General features: G+C 41.3%; 1 protein-coding gene across 2 annotated transcripts; it reads left to right on the forward strand.

The window, feature by feature from the left end:
• The first annotated feature begins 1934 nt into the window (after positions 1–1934).
• On the forward strand, positions 1935–15146 carry mus81 (MUS81 structure-specific endonuclease subunit). Of its 2 annotated transcripts, none has more exons than XR_014599609.1 (16): positions 1935–2084; positions 3228–3357; positions 4246–4331; positions 5296–5424; positions 5974–6054; positions 6244–6332; positions 8044–8274; positions 8866–9036; positions 9560–9687; positions 10012–10124; positions 10275–10394; positions 10615–10710; positions 11379–11510; positions 12219–12458; positions 13287–13370; positions 13767–13816. XR_014599609.1 is itself a non-coding variant. In XM_084042579.1 (16 exons), the coding sequence occupies exons 1-16, from the start codon at positions 1941–1943 to the stop codon at positions 13831–13833; spliced, it is 1905 nt and encodes a 634-aa protein (XP_083898705.1). In that variant the 5' UTR covers positions 1935–1940; the 3' UTR covers positions 13834–15146. The 2 variants fall into 2 exon arrangements, 1 of the variants encoding a protein (XP_083898705.1); XM_084042579.1 differs by having other exon boundaries at positions 12219–12322; positions 13767–15146.
• The last annotated feature ends 1811 nt before the right edge of the window (positions 15147–16957 follow it).

The raw sequence follows: 16957 nt of genomic DNA on the forward strand, positions 1-16957 counted from the left end.
CTTTTTTCAACAATCTATAGTTTGCATGTCTACCAAATTATGCAACACAGTCAATAAAGCCTCCAAGAAACTGTTACTGAACACAGCTGAAACTTACAATTTATCTTTTTATCTGCTGAGAAAGTAGATAGATGGCCCATGTAGCTATAGGTGTAGATAGATAGATAGATAGATAGATAGATAGATAGATAGATAGATAGATAGATAGATAGATAGATAGATAGATAGATAGATAGATAGATAGATAGATAGATAGATGTTAAGAGTACATTTTTGTTCGGTTTGATTAAAAGCCAGTTAATACATTTATTTTATTAATTAGTACATTCCATAATTGAATTACAATGTGTACATTTTGGTAACCAAAAGATATATTCAACTCACAGACACAGCAGGCCTACACAAATCACCATAAGCCTCCAGTGGTTCTCAACCTTTTCAGGCTGCGACCCCCCCCCCCAACCAAAATGATCATGTTTGAACTGGGGACCCCCCACCCTGACAAGCACTTGGAAATGTAGGAGTTGAGGCATTACATTCATTTAGTTTGACTCGGTTCCACAGATAAATATTGTGAAAACAGCAGATCGACATGCAACGCCTCGCAATGCGAGAGCTTGCCTCTTTCTTATATTATTTGACAATTTGGCCAATGTTTCACCAGTTTTTATAGTATAGATTGTTGATACTTTTGATGCAGTAATAATGGTCATTTACTGTTACTTCACAGTCATCTGGAGACCCACATCATGTGGGGGAATTAGCAGTAGTCCTAGCCGTTGTTCCACTCCTGGCCACATGGTGCCACTGTGTTGGACAGGAATTCTCCCTGTTGAGACCCCGTGGTGTCAACAAGGAAGTTGTAGTTTTGAAGTCAAGGCGCCAGCTGTGTGTGATTCACTGAAAGGCAAGCAGTTTAAACTTTACACACGCACATTGAATGTGACTATATTATGACTTCAACCATGTTTTCCGTCGGGTTTGTGTCGTTGTTGACCATAATGAGTTTATGTACGCAGTCTTTCATACAGAGCAGAGTGTGTTAGTGTGCTAGTGAGAGAGAGAGCTAAACGTTAGCATGTTAAACTGTGTACACAGATAAATAAACTAAACTAAACTAAAGGCTAGTACAGGGGTCTTCAACAGGGGGTCCTCAGAGTTACTACAGGGGGTCCGCCAAATCTTTGTGTGATATGATTTTTTATTTTATCTTAACCACTTGATCCCTAGCATCCCTTTACCAAGGCGAACTTTAGTCGCAGCGCGAGGCGTTGTGATCTTGTAGATCTGCTATTTTTTGTCAAAGAGGTGTTTGGTGTAGAGGGGAAAAAAGAGCAGACCAAGTAAACCAAAAAAAGTTAAATCTGAAACACAATTTTATAAAATATAGAGGGGGTCCCTGCTTAATCTCTCTCAGCTAGGGGGTCCTTGGCCTGAAAACGTTGAAGACCCCTGGGCTAGTATATATACAGCAGTGATTCTCAATCTTTAATTTGAAGAACCTCCGGTTTGATTATGCATTATTCGGCCACACAGACCTACATTTGATATGAGATATATGTATATATTTTATATCTGTCTGGGTCTGGGACCCCAATCTACACATTATAATCCTCAGTGTTATTTTAACTATGAGTGTGTAGAAATTGAACCAAATGGACCCATTTGTAAACACTCAGTTGCACACAATTACACTCAGAATACAACACAACTCAAGAGTTACTTACGTTCCATTTGTACACTCTCAGAGTTAGAGTCCACTTGGCTCCATCCCCTCTATCAATCATTTAGCTGGGGATCCTCTGGAGCCCTCTCAAAGTCCCCTGGGGGTCCCCGGACCCCACGTTGAGAGAACCACTGATAGACACAATAACATTGCAGTCGCTGTCACTGCCTGGTTAATGATGGTGTGACTCTGGTTGTCTTGCAGGTCCAAAGTGATGTCATCGTCAGGACGACGGGTTCTGTTGGGTCGTAAGCGAGTCCTGCCGGTGTGTCCCAACCCTCTGTTTCTACAGTGGCTCACTGAGCTACGGGACCAGGCCCGGGACAAAGGACTGAAGACCCAGCACACCTATCACAAAGTACAACACTGTGTTATCTTCTGTTCTGATCTGGTCACAGTGCTTCTCAACCTTTTCAACCTTTTCAACCTTTTCAATTTGAACTGGGCACCCCCCAAAATAATCATATTTTAACTGGGGACCCCCCAAAATAATCATAATTTGTACTTGGGACCCCCCACCCTGACAAGTACTTGGAATTGCAGGAGTTGAGGCATTACATGATTTGTTTGACTCTGTTCCACAGATAAATATTGTGAAATAGCAGATCTACAAGCTTGCAACGTGATCGGCTATTGCCAAACTTTTTGCCTCTTTTTATATTATTTGATAATTTGGCCAACGTTTGACCAGTTTTATAGTATATATTTATAGTATATATTGTATAGTTTGTTGATTACTTTTGATGCAGTAATGGCCTTTTTGCTTTTCTTTCTTTCTTTTCACGTTGTGTGTCTTGTCTACCACGTTGAGAGGTGCAATAAGAATATAAAAAATATTATTTTACATAATCTAAGCGAGAGTTAAAGGTAGGGTAAGTGATATTTTTTGGGTTAAAACAAAAAGTATTTTGTTAAAAGGTTAAAACACTATATTCTGATAGTAATCATTGCTATAGAGTGTTTGTTCAGTAACAGATGTCTCCCCGTCTCTCCAGCTCTTTAATAAACAGAAAATACATTTTCCGGTAGGTGTCAAAATCTCAGCCAATCAGGAGAAAGTACCCATTTTTAAGCTTCATTTGTATAGTGTTCCAGTTCCAATTTTGTCAGCTCATTTCTTAGTGTAATCACTTCCAATTTCACTTGTTTAATCTATATCATGATTGAGTTCTCTATCCTGATTGGATAAAATTGGAAATGAAACTGAAACTGAAATGAAAATGCATTTTCTGTTTTATAAAGAGCTGGAGAGACAAGGATACTCCTTTTACTGAACAAACACTCTATAGCAATGAGTACTATCAGAATATAGAGCTATTTAACACTTATTTTAATCAAAGCAAATCACTTACCCTACCTTTAATTTCCCCCCCCCTTTATAGAATTATTCTAATGAATAATTCAGTCTGTAATGTGTACCACACTGTGGCCCTTGTACCAAACGGCTCAGTGTAAAGGTATCGTTGAAATGAACAGACGTTTAATTTTGTCTCTTTGCCAGGCAATCGGTTCCTTGACGAGGTACCCTCTACCGCTGCAGAACGCCAGAGAGGCCAAGATCCTCCAGAACTTTGGGGACGGAATCTGTAAACTACTGGATGAAAAACTACAGAAGTACTACAGAGAGAACGGTACGAGAGGGATGGAAGGAAGAGAGGATGAATGGACGGGATAAAACTTGTGCAGTAGTACCTGGGCAATGTATTGATTATTATATTGAAATGATTTTGTTATATGGTATATGAGACTAGATGTTGTGTAGGATTTAGTGTTGTCTTTAGATCGCGTTTAGATCGTGTCAAAGGTCATGTCTCTCCTAGACACAGGATCCATCTAACAGGAATTGAGACCTGATGGTCAAGTTTAAATTTATCCCCTGAGCAAGCAGGCAGGCTCTATTAGGTCAATGGTAAAAAAAAATCAGCACTTGCACAGGAAACCGGGTTCAAATCCGGGTTAGGAGAGGAATGTAACGTTAAGTTACTTAGTGCAGCTTTAAACATTATTTAGTTTCATTGTGAAAACAAAAAAAAGAAAAGCAGATTTACAAGCCACAATGTGTCGTGAGCTTGTATATCAGCTAATATAGTTATTCTTACAATACGATATTATCTTCAGAATATCGATATTGAGGTATTTGGTCTAAAATATTGTGATGTTTGAATATTTCCATATCTGCATAGCTCAGCCCTATACAGTAGTAAAGCATAAATATGTACATTTATGCATGTACTTGATGAACAGTAGTGGATTGACGTGTGCTAGTATGATATACCACTACACACTAATGCTAGTGCTACAGACTTAACACTAATAATGTATGTGTAAAATACTAGCTTTTCTATTAAGCCTCTGATAGGACTGTTTATTTATGTATTTAGTATTAACTTTAAAATGACACCGATTTGAGGCGAGGTAAGCCAAAAGTAAAAGAGAACAGAGTAATCAGATTACAGCTGTGAGAGTTGATCTAATCCAGATGATGATCATGCTGCATCCCCTCTCTTCCTTTGCTGTAGGTCCAGACGCTCCGATCCACTCTCTCCCTAAAGGCGCTCCCCCTCCTGGTCTACAGAATAACAACAATCTGGCACCAAACAGAAAAGTACGTTTGTGTGTGTGTGTGCGTGTGTGTGTGTGTGTGCGTGTGTGTGTGTACATTTTGTGTTGAGGTGTAGATTCTCTTCACTCACACAAAACAGAGAGACGAATGGGAGAAAGGAAAGGAGAGAGTTCAGCTATGTAATATTTGTATATACAATATCTACAATTATAACAGTTTGACGTGCTAAGGAAACGGTAAAATATCTCTGCTCCTCGCCTTGATTTGTCTTGTCACCGTCTGTCACTGTCCAGTTTAGGGACGGCTCTGTCTGCTGTTTGTATCACATTTCCTGGAGGCACTGTGACAACACCACTGCTGTGGAAACGGCAACCGTTCACAGCTTGGCGCCTGGGTGTGGACTGTCTAGTTGCAAATTGTGAATCTTTGGTCTGGACTGGCCCTAACCCCATTTAGACCTGAGGCCGATTCTAAAAACGCCTTCTAAATCCTGACCCAAGTTTTCTGAAGAACTTCAAATATTTATTAAAAGAATAAAAAAAACAATGTATGTTGCTATATACTGTACATAGCAACAAGAACCCCAAAAGGGGTTCCCGTCTTGAAAGGTATAGTTACAAATAGAGGTTCCCTTCCTGAAATCAATTCACAAACCGAGTGACGTCCTTTGAATGGCTTTCATGCAAAATGTCTGCAGAGGCTTTCTACAAGCTTTCTGCTCACAACGCGTCACATTGCAATACATTGTGAGTTTGTAGATCGGCTATTTTTGCTAGTGAAAAAACAAAAAAGAATATATTTAAAAAAAAAGCAATTATTTTTTATAATCGATAATTAAATAGGTTAGTTTGATTAAGTGTTACACCCCTAGTATACTTTGAGGTAGTGTGCGGCATTCTACACTCGCAACTCATTTAGGTTTGCTGCTGAAAAAAAAGATGTGTCCTTGTCCATGTGAAAGCTTTATTCCCTTTCCTCCATGATGTGACGTGTCTTATCATTGCAGAAGAATGCCCCATCGAATGGAGGGAAGGAGAAAGGAGGTGATGGGAGCAAGAAGAAAAAGAGGGAATATGTTCCCCAGAAGAGGTCTGGGGGCTACGCGGTCCTCATCGCCCTCTACAGGCACAACCAGGTACACCTGTTTTTCACTCCTACTCGCTCCATTCAGTGCTTACATGTGTATACAAATCCATTTGTAAATAAAACAGAGGTGGACATTTTCTTAACTGCTTAAGATAAATGGTCGCATTCTGTCTCCCATTTTCTCTTCATATTTTGGACACAATGCCTTGTAGAGACTGATGTACAATATAGATTGAAAAATAGCTCATTTAACTTAAGCTGTCTGGTACAAATGGATGGAATGCCGTTTATATTATTGTATAGTGAAGATATTGATGTAGGTAGGCTATTGGTGTATAGTATTATATAGAACTCTACTGATATTACAGAATACCAAAACGTAATACTGGTGAGGAGAAACTGCTGAAAAAGGTACCAGCACCACCATTAAACAAAGCTCAGCAATAAGTGAGCAAGTTGATTGTCTTTCACATGGACACCATTTTGTGACAAAGAGTTATGTGGGGGATTGAACATAACGTCTAACCCCACTGTTTTACTTTTCCTGTCTGGCTGACTGTTTAGTATCATTTAATCCAATCTGATCTCATCTCTCCAGATCCCAGGCAGTAAAGGCTATATGTTGAAGTTGGAACTTCAAGCAGAGGCCCAGCATCTCTGTGAGAAGTCATTCACTGTGGTGCGTGGGTTACACACACACACACACACACACACACACACACACACACACACACACACACACACACACACACACACACACACACACACAACTTGCATACATATATAAACGTGCACACACACTTCCTCCTTCTCTAGTAAAATATAAAAATGAATACCCGTGCCTCATTTTGTCTCTTTCTCTCTGCAGCCAGATTTAGGCAGTAAATACACAGCCTGGTCTTCAGTCGGCACCCTGGTTCTCAAGAACCTTGTTCTGAAGACTCACAATCCTGCAAGGTATGGAGAAAACGTAAACAAACACACACATACACACACACACACGTAATTTACACATCCTAGGTTTGTCTACCTGGTTTGCGGTTCCCCCCCCCATTCTGAATCCCATAGACGTATTTAATATCGCGTCAAATAAGAACTGTGTTACAAAAATAAACAAATGACCCTGGCGGTTTGACTCTTATAGATATGAAGCATGAACTGACGGTGAGAAAACGATAATGTTACTTCCGCCGAATTAGTTAAATTTTTGCCAGAAACAGACTGTATCAAATATGAGTGACTGACTATCATAAACGATACAGAACCTCCTCCCTGACAATATCGCCGAGACAGTTTGTTTATTTTTGGACCACAATTCTTATATGAGACGATTCTATGATGACCCAATGTTATTCTCCATAGAGAAATTACTTTGCGAACCTGGGGATGAACGAGTGACGTCAGGACTTCTGTACTCTATAGAGTCTGGAACTACACCCCCTGAAAGCCAATTAGAGTAGCCAATACTTTTTTAGCCCTTTTTCTCCCCAATGTAGTCGTTATGCCAATTAATTCCTCCCCACACACATTTCTGTGTTGTCACTGCTGTTGTATCCTACTAACTAACCTGCCAGTGAGGAGCCCCCACCAGGAGGACGTAGAGCCTTCGTCCTACTCCTCCCGCCCAACACTCCCCGCTGACAGGTGTCGCCCCAGTCCGTAGGAGTACGTGCAATGACCATTATCACCCTCCTCCCCGCCTGGTTTCTCTCCCCCGAACACGGGCCAATTGTGTTCGTGTAGACGCTCGACAAAGCCGGATGCACCACGGTGGATTCGAACCCACAACCTCCGTGGTGGTGGGCAGTGGCTTTACCACTGTGCCACCCGAGCGCCTTGAATTTCCATTTCTGATGAGCAGCAAGCAGCTATATATGCTTCGACTGATTTGATTTACATTAGGACAGATTTATGTGACTGCTATGACTCCCGGATCGTTTTCAGCGCTTCCGAAGGACAGACTGAAGCATCGTGGGAGACAACAGTCTGGCTCGAGAGACTAACCTGACCCACTGTCAGCAAAGACTTTTAATAATAAAGGAATAATAAATGGAGTTCTACACAATAAACACCCATAAGAAGATCGCATGTAATTGAATAATAGTGCAAAATTCAATCCAGCAATTCTGCAATATAGGATACAGCAGGGACGTGCACAGATAGACTCTAGGTGGTGCTAGAGCACCTGCCCTTTGCCCTCTTGACCAGAAGTGCCCTTTTGAAAAAAAGAAAAAAAAACGTCTTTTTTTTTTTCAGTTTACAGCAGGGGTCCTCAACAGGGGGTCCTCAGAGTTACTACAGGGGGTCCGCCAAATCTTTATGTGATATGATTTTTCTTTTTACCATAATCACTCGAAACCTAGCATCCCTTTTCTGAGGAGAACTTTAGCCAAAAATAGCAGATCTAGCGCGAGGCGTTGTGGGCTTGTAGATCGGCTATTTTTGGCAAAGAGGTATAGGTGTAGAGGGAAAAAAGAGCAGACCAAGTCAACAAAAAAAAGTATAATTTACTTGAGCACCTGCCCCTCAAAATGTCACAACGCCTCGCGCTGCACGCCCCTGGGATACAGCATGTCTCTGGAAATGTATTTATTTAAAGAATAAACATCAATGAAATCAAGTGGGAAAATAAATACTCTCCCTTTCCCTCTCTCTCTCTCTCTTTGAGGTATTCTCTCACAGAGCAGGGCATGGCTTTAGCAGAGCGACTGGAGGCCGGGGAACCAGGAACCAACGCAGCACAGGAGAGAGGGAGAGGCGGAGAGAAGGAGGACATGATGATGAATCAAGGAGAGGACGAGGAGCAGGGAGACGAAGAAGAGGAAGGAGGCGGAGCAAAAGTTGTAGACCTAACACTTGAAGATGACGAGGAGGAAGAGGAGACGGCTGACAGATTATGGTGTGTGTTTTAAAAAAACTACTCATTTTTGTGTTTAAGTAATCCTAAAACAAAGTCTATTCTAAAATGGTGAACAAAGAAATCATTTAAAAGGATCCCTGGCTAGTAATGTCTTAATACATAAAAATTCTTTCACTCAATAGGGACAACTCCAGTCGCAAGTTGATGATGTAATTTGTCCATGTGTGGTCCAGCCCTATGGAATGCATATGCTAATAAAAAGTAAACATTTTTAAATATTGCTTTGATACTCATATTTACCTTAGGAAATATGAAGTTGTTTTTTATTAAGGCATGCTAATAACATTCCTTAGGGCTGGACCACACATAGACAAATGACATCATCAACTGGGGGACACAAGGGGGGCGTTGTCCCCCTTGTGTAAAAGATGAAATATTTATGAAATAAATACATTTTTTAAGGTGTTTTTTTATTTTAGTTATAGAGGGAAATTAGAATATATTAAGGTATATTTGGCTCATTAGCCAGGGATCCTTTTAACAGCAGGAAAATTAGATTGGCTCTAGTATTGCAGATGTCATTCCTACTTGAGTCGACTTTAAGTAGATCACACACTATTACTTGTTTAGCCCCACAGAGAGGCCTGGCGCTTTCACCCAGCTCAGGAGTGAGGTGGCTGGGCTGAGCTGTCCAGGAAGGTCCCAGGCTTCAGAGACGACCACCAGGAGGCCGGATGTAGCATGTCTCCTACCCGGCAGATATGACATTATCCTCTGTGTCGACAACTGCGAAACAACTGGGTAAGAGAAGTGAGACTAGGATTAATAATACATGCAATTTATATAGAGCTTTTCTAGATACTTAATGTCGCTTTACAAAACAAAGCAAACGACGTGATTAACACATCCACCGCCAAGGTCTAATCTCAAAATGCACTTACCCCTGCCAAGCTTTTTTTGTCCTTTTTTTTTTTTTTGATTCCGCCATAGCACCCGCTAAATCCCCTGTGGGGGACTTGTGTAGCGCTGGTGTAGGGCTGGTGTAGCGCCCAGGATCACTTAGGAAATTGGCACCGGGTGAAAAAAATGGGTTACAAAAATCGCGGGATAAAAATTATAAAAAAAACAAACAAAAAACAGACAAAAACAAAAAAGTTAGTAGACAAGAGTCACAGCAGTGTTGAGTATGACACAAGCAAAATCACTGTGGGTATGGTCAATACCTTTGTTGTTTCACACTAACTGTGTGTGTGTGTGTGTGTGTGTGTGTGTGTGTGTGTGTGTGTGTGTGTGTGTGTGTGTGTGTGTGTGTGTGTCTGTGTAGTGGCAGCAAGCACACGAAACAGGAGTTGGTCAAAGAGCTTCAGAGGAACGGCGTGACCTTCGACGTCAGGAAGTTAAACATCGGAGACTTCCTGTGGGTGGCCCGGGAGAGGGTCGCACCTGTACCAGGTAACACATGCACACGGAATGGAGCTTTAATACAAGACAAAAAAAAAGAAAGACATGACATCTCCGGTTTAAAGAAAAGAAAGACATGACATCTCCGGTTTACTAACTTCCTGTACCAGTAATGTACTTTATTATCTACATTTCTCAGTCCCAGCAACAACAACTCTCACAGGATCCATTTGTAGTTTTTGCGTTCCATTTCGCCCCCTAGTGGCTCCAATTGGGATGGTGTATCTTTAATAATTGAATCTATATTTTGAGAAATCGGTTGTAATTGTAGAATAAATAATGAATGAGAGGCCTTGCTTGTGTTGCTGTCCACAGGTCAACTGCGTGCTCCTCCCAGCAGAGAGCTGGTTCTTGATTACATCATTGAGAGGAAGAGGATAGATGACCTGTGTGGAAGCATCATCGATGGACGCTTCAGAGAACAGAAGGTTGCTATAGTGTGTGTGTGTGTGCGAGTGCGTGTGAAAGTACTTTACCTGTCTCAGCTTGTTTATTCTCCAATGATTGTAGTGAATGAATGGCAAGTCTCTCTGTCTTTCCCATGTCTCTATCTCTCGGTCTCTCTCCACGACGATCAGTTTCGTCTGAAGAGGTGTGGTCTGCATAAACCCATCTACCTAGTGGAGGAGTGTGGCGCTGCAGCGTCTCACCTGAGTATACCTGAGAGCACTTTACAACAAGCTATTATCAACACACAGGTACACACACATTCACATACTGTATGAGGTTGTCTTTTTAAGAGACTGTCTCTTGTAAAGTGCACAATTCGTTTAAACTGTGTGTGTGTGTGTGTGTGTGTGTGTGTGTGTGTGTGTGTGTGTGTGTGTGTGTGTGTGTGTGTGTGTGTGTGTGTGTGTGTGTGTGTGTGTGTGTGTGTGTGTGTGTGTGCGTGCGTGCGTGTGTGTGTGTGTGTGTTAGGTGGTGGACGGTTTCTTTGTGAAGAGAGTTCAGGATGTGAGGGAGTCTGTTGCCTATTTGACTGTCATGACCCGATACCTGACCAAACTGTACCAGGTAACACACACACACACACACACACACACACACACACACACACACACACACACACACACACACACACACACACACACACACACACACAGTAGGTAACATTACAGAATATTACTCATGTGTAACATGTGTATTTTTTTATTATTAGTTACTAATGTATGTCAAGCAACATATTACTTTAAAAAAATGTCTGTTATTTATAGTTTTTAAGGTTAATGGTAATCAATTCATGCACACAATGCAGTTTGTATTTTATTCACTATCAGACCTTTATTTGATTTTTCAAAACATAATCCATGTAGCTTCATCATAACACTGACGCTTATGCGGCTAAAATATATAATTATACCAATAACATTATTGGCAATAATTCTCTGTTCCATTCAGTCTACCCTTTTCTATTGAACAATTTGCATTGTCCTTTTGAGCTTCATTTGAGGGTGTTTTGTGAAAGTAATGTTAACACACACACACACACACACACACACACACACACACACACACACACACACACACACACACACACACACACACACACACACACTACAAGTAAAAGTTAAAGTTGACTCCTCTAAATGCATACAAAACATCTTGTGTATGTATGCAATATAATATACAATTCAACGACTGTCTTTTTTATCCTCTCTCTTAATCCTTCTCTACTCCTCCAGAACAAGACCCTGTTCTGTCGTTCCAGAGAGCTGGAGGTGGATGGAGGGAGTGAGGTGGAAGAGTCCAGAGAAAACCCTTCCTCCTCCCTCCTCTCCTTCGCCGAGTTCAACCTCGGATCGGTCAAGAACAAGGTTTGTGTGTGTGCGCTTTTTTTGTAAACTTTCTTTTCATGTTTCTTTCGAGCATCAAACTAGAAGGAATGCGTGCACAAACTGCGGCCACAAAAAAACATATAAAATAAACTTGCCGGGTGCTTTAATGTGGACAGAACGTGAGTGCTGCTGGCTATCATTTCTTTCAAGCAATCATGCATGGAACACAAAGGGCCACATCTGCAGCGCATGTGATATGGTACAGAATCTAGAGATTCACCATGAATCCTCATTATTTGTGCTGCACGGAAATTAACAAAATATAATACAATATGTTTTAGCAAATAAATAAATAAATAGGGTTGTTCGGGTGGCACAGGGTTAAAGTACCTGTCCAATACTAACAGTTTGAATCCTACATCTTTTTTTTTATCAGAATATTGAGAAGCCTTTGTTATAAGTCAGTATTATTTTACAAAAAAGGACTTTCTTGTTGGTTTTCTGCAATTGTTGATGTTGGCAAATATAACCTTCCAGTTGACAGTGACACATCTCTTCCATTTGTTTTTATTATCAATAAAAGATAATGGAAGTTAATTAATCGCAATGCATCGCAAATCGCAATAATCGGAATACAATCGAATCGCAGCCCTCTGAATCAGAATCGAATCATCGGTATCTTAGCGATTTCCGCCCGTAATGTACATGTGCTTGTGTGTAACCTTCCCTTCATGTGTTGTGTCTTAGTGCCAGACAGTGAGAGAGGTGTTTGCAAGACAACTGATGCAGGTCAGTGGTCTGTCTGGTGACAAGGCTGCTGCTATACTGGAACTATACCAAACACCACACAGGTAATACACTGGAACTATACCAAACACCACACAGGTAATACACTGGAACTATACCAAACACCACACAGGTAATACACTGGAACTATACCAAACACCACACAGGTAATACACTGGAACTATACCAAACACCACACAGGTAATACACTGGAACTATACCAAAACACCACACAGGTAATACACTGGGCCAGTGTATCCTCATGGTCATAATGAATGAGTATAGACATCAATCAGCATTTGCAATAAATAAATGTGTTTTCAGCTTCAGAATCTCTCTTACGTACAGTAATTAAAATGCGTGCGCTTCTCCTCTGTCTTGTGGTCGCTGGGATGAGCACATGAACTTGTGTGTAAAATCTCTCATGGAGTTCTTGTTCCTGTGGGGAGTGCTCACATTTGAACTATGACTACTGGAAAACAAAAGACGTTTCCCTGACCAACAGTATATAAGCATTGCTCATGTTAACCCATTAATCGTGGAACTTTTGTGCAAATGTTTGAATATATATATATTTTCAAGCGAACATTTTTAACTCAAATCTTTGCTTCTGGGGATTCAGTTTTAAAAAAAAGCTTATGTTGCTATAATCAGTGGGGTTCTCAAACTTTTTCATGTCAAGGACAACCCAAAATGATATGTATTTGGCCGCGAACCCCCCCCATCTCAAAATATTTGGTTGCAGGGACCCCCCAGAAGCAAAGATTTGAGTTAAAAATGTTCACTTTAAAATAATATATATATTCAGCTTGTATATCTGCTATTTTTGGAATAGCCAGATAAATCTTAAAATGACACAGATGCGTTCCCGGTCTTAATCTCTCAAGGAGATACACACAGACCGAAAAGGTAATGAACACATTGACACAGATGTTTTTGTACATGTAATCACTGATTCTCTCTCTCTGTCTCTCTCTGTCTGTCTCTCTCTCTCTCTCTCTCTCTCTCTCTCTCTCTCTCTGTGTCCAGTCTTCTCACAGCCTATGAACAATGCAGGAGTGAATCAGAGAAAGAGAAACTCCTCTCCTCTATCCGATACGGGAAACTCAAAAGGTTTGCAGGATTCATTTTTGATTCAATTCCATTGTTATGCGTTGTGCTGCCTTGTATTATGATTTATTTGTTTGACAATACAATCCTTCTGTGCGTTCCTACAATTCCCATGAAGCATTTCGTGAACAAGCTGGCACGCCCATAATGTGTGGTCTTCAGGCTCAGAGTAGGGCTGGGCAAATTAACTGAAAATATGTCGGAACCGATAGTTAGAACCAATAACCGACTTATAAACGAATAATGGAGAAGCAGGTAAGGAAACAGTGTCCTACTGTAGATGATGTAAGATGATGTCAAACGTTTGGCAGCCATGTGGCTTGACCATGCACACCTCAACATTACCCTTGTTACTTTTTGGAAAAAAATGATTTCTGCTTTTGTGTTTTGTTTTTTCAGGAACGTCGGGCCAGCTCTGAGCAGGACGGTCTACCAACTGTACAGTACCCAAGGACCACTGTCATAAACACACACACACACACACACACACACACACACACACACACACACACACACACACACACACACAGAAAATCAACCACACACATACTACTTGTATATTGACTTACACACATGGCGAACCTTAGGAGTATCAAGGGTATGGTGGGGCTGGTGACCGGCGGGGCATCTGGACTGGGACGGGCCACTGTAGAACGACTAGTGCAGCATGGGGCATCTGCTGTGATCCTTGACCTCACCTCTTCTGATGGACAAGCCCTAGCAGCCAGCCTTGGAGACCGCTGTGCCTTTGCACCTGCAGATGTGACTTCAGAAGCAGCTGTTGCTCTGGCTAGGGAGAAGTTTGGAAAGCTGGACTTGGCAGTTACCGGCATCGCCGTGGCTGTCAAGACTTTCAACTTTAAGAAGGACATCCCTCATAGCCTGGAGGACTTTCAACGTGTCATCACTGTGAACAGTGATGTTACCCACACATAAAGGAAAAGGCTGCCGTCATTTATTTATTTTGCAATTCTTTTTCTTATTGTCAACACACTTCTTTTGCCTACGAAAAGGACAACGATCTGCTTGCCGATGCTGTTGCTGTCACAGCAAGGGATCTCAGCAAGGCTGGGGTACTAGCCCATAGGTGACCAAGTATGGTGTGACTGTGGCCACTGGCCACACACATTATGTGATGATGGAGCAGAGCAGATATAAGAACATTGGCGCCAAGCTGGTGCAGGACGTGGCCAACAACACCAACGAGGAGGCTGGTGATGGCACGGCCACGGACATGGCACGGCTTTGACACAGCCATCCTGGTGAAGATCCGTCATGGCGTTGATGATGGCTGTGGATGCTGTGATCAACCTGCTGAAGAAGCTGTCCAATCCTGTCACAACCCCAGAGGAGATTACACTAGTTGCCACAATCTCAGCCAATGGTGATGTAGAGATCGGACATCATCTCTAATGCCATGAAACAAAAGTACCAAATTTAGTTTTTCTACAAAGTATGGCCAGTGGCAGTCATAGAACTCTGCTGCCCAGAGCATGTACATTTGAATATTTACTCTCAAGTCTTAAACCACTTAAACCTTATACCAGTGGTTCTCAAACTTTTTCATGTCAAGGACCCCCAAATTGACACTTATTAGCCCATGGACCTCCATTTGAAAAGATATGCCAGGGACCCCGATAAGAGAAGAGTTTTACGGCTCTAGCAGTGATTCTCAGCCATTTTAATGTCAAGGACCCCCAATTTGACATGCATTAGGCTACAGACCCCCATTTAATGGCATTTCTATCTCTGGGACCCCAATTTATATTGTAAAATCAATGTTAACAATTTAACTCTGAGAGTGTATAAATGGAACCAAATGGACCTGTTAGGGTCCATTTGGTTCCATTTGTTCACACTCAGAGTTACAGACCCTGAGGGTCCATTTGGTTCCTAACTATCCATCATTTAGCTGGGGACCCCTTGGAACTCCCCCAAGGACCCCTGGGGGTCCCTGGACCACACTTTGAGAACCAATGCCTTATACGGTACATGGTTGTATAGTCTCGCGTGGCCAGACTGTTGCCTCCCACAATTTTCAAATGTTTCCGGTCATACAGTCTGGGTCATGAGCAGAATATAAACCCGATGTGAAGCCTCCTCCCCACTTCCGTTTGGTCTTTACAGTCGCGCAAATTTATCCTAATATAAATACAAATCATCTTGCACCGCATTGTGAGCTTGTAGATCTGCTATTTTTGCCAAATGTTCACCTATTTTCCACAAACGTTTGCCTATTTTTGACACATTCTTTTTTTTGCCTAATGTTAATCCATTTTTTGCCAAATGTTAGACAAAAATAGACAAAAATGTCTATTTTTGCCTATTATGACATGGCCAGGAAAGGGACGATAGGGTTGATATGGTTAATGAACGTTGAATATTACAGTGACCGTTAATAGCAGTGATGATTTGTGCTGAACTAAGGACCAGTTCCTGTGATAACGATGGACTGCAGTTCTATGACTTTTGTACCTGAGCTACACCTGGTGTTGGGCTACAAGGACCATACTTGAAAGGCATGCTTTCATCTGGGTCTTTTTTTGCAGACCAGTCTTAATTTCTTTAAACTCCATCACCTAACAAATTATCCCCTCAAACACTAGTAGATTTACATTTTGCACCAAGAGTTAACAGTGGTGTCTGTACGGTCCATGTAAATCTCAAAATGCTGCTTTATTTTGTATATTGTTTTCTACTTATGAAGAATTGTCACAATTGGCGTTGGAAAAAATAAAGTGTTTTATTTTGAATAGCATACACTGTATGCATTTGGGCGTATGGTTTATGCTTCCATGTCAATCTGAAAATAGTAGCTATAAATTAAGGCCAGTCCACACCATTGCAACTCCTTGCAACTCCTTGCAACATGCAACTACTTGCAACCATTATCCACAATGGCAGTTGCAAGGAGTTGCATTGGTGTGGTCTGGCCTTTACACAAGAAAATAAGAGACGAGTTAGGGGTATATAGATGGCGGGGAAAAGGTTCTTGTGGTGTTCCAGTGAACAAACATTGAATTCATTGCTGTGTTCTCAGATACTATGTTTTACCAAATCAAAGACTTGCAGTAAGTACAGTACTGTAGGTCATGAATCATGATAGGGCAATGTGAAAGTGAAATGCTCTAGTCTGTCTTTATATTAACCTTTGAATTTGAAACATTTCTTTGGCTCATATCAGGTATTACCTTTTGATAGGTGGGTACGTCTCTTTAATGTGTCCCTGTAGCTACAACTAAAGAGCAACCTAGTTTTACGTGATCTAGGCCAGTGGTTCTCAAACTTTTTCACGTCAAGGACCCCTAAATTGACCCCCATAAGAGAAGATTTTGTACGGCTCTAGCAGTGATCCTCAACCATTTTAATGTCAAGGACCCCCAGTTTGACATGCATTAGGGCTACGGACCCCCATTTAAATGGCATTTCTATCACTTGTATCGCAATTTATATTGTAAAATCTATGTCAATTTAACTCTGAGAGTGTACAAATGGAACCAAATGGACCCTAACGGGTCCATTTGGTTCCATTTGTACACCATTTGTACACTCTCAGAGTTACATTGTTACATTGAGTGTACAAATGGAAC

Source organism: Gymnoscopelus microlampas, assembly GCF_963454915.1.
Source record: "Gymnoscopelus microlampas genome assembly, chromosome: 19".
Taxonomy (NCBI): Eukaryota; Metazoa; Chordata; class Actinopteri; order Myctophiformes; family Myctophidae; genus Gymnoscopelus; species Gymnoscopelus microlampas.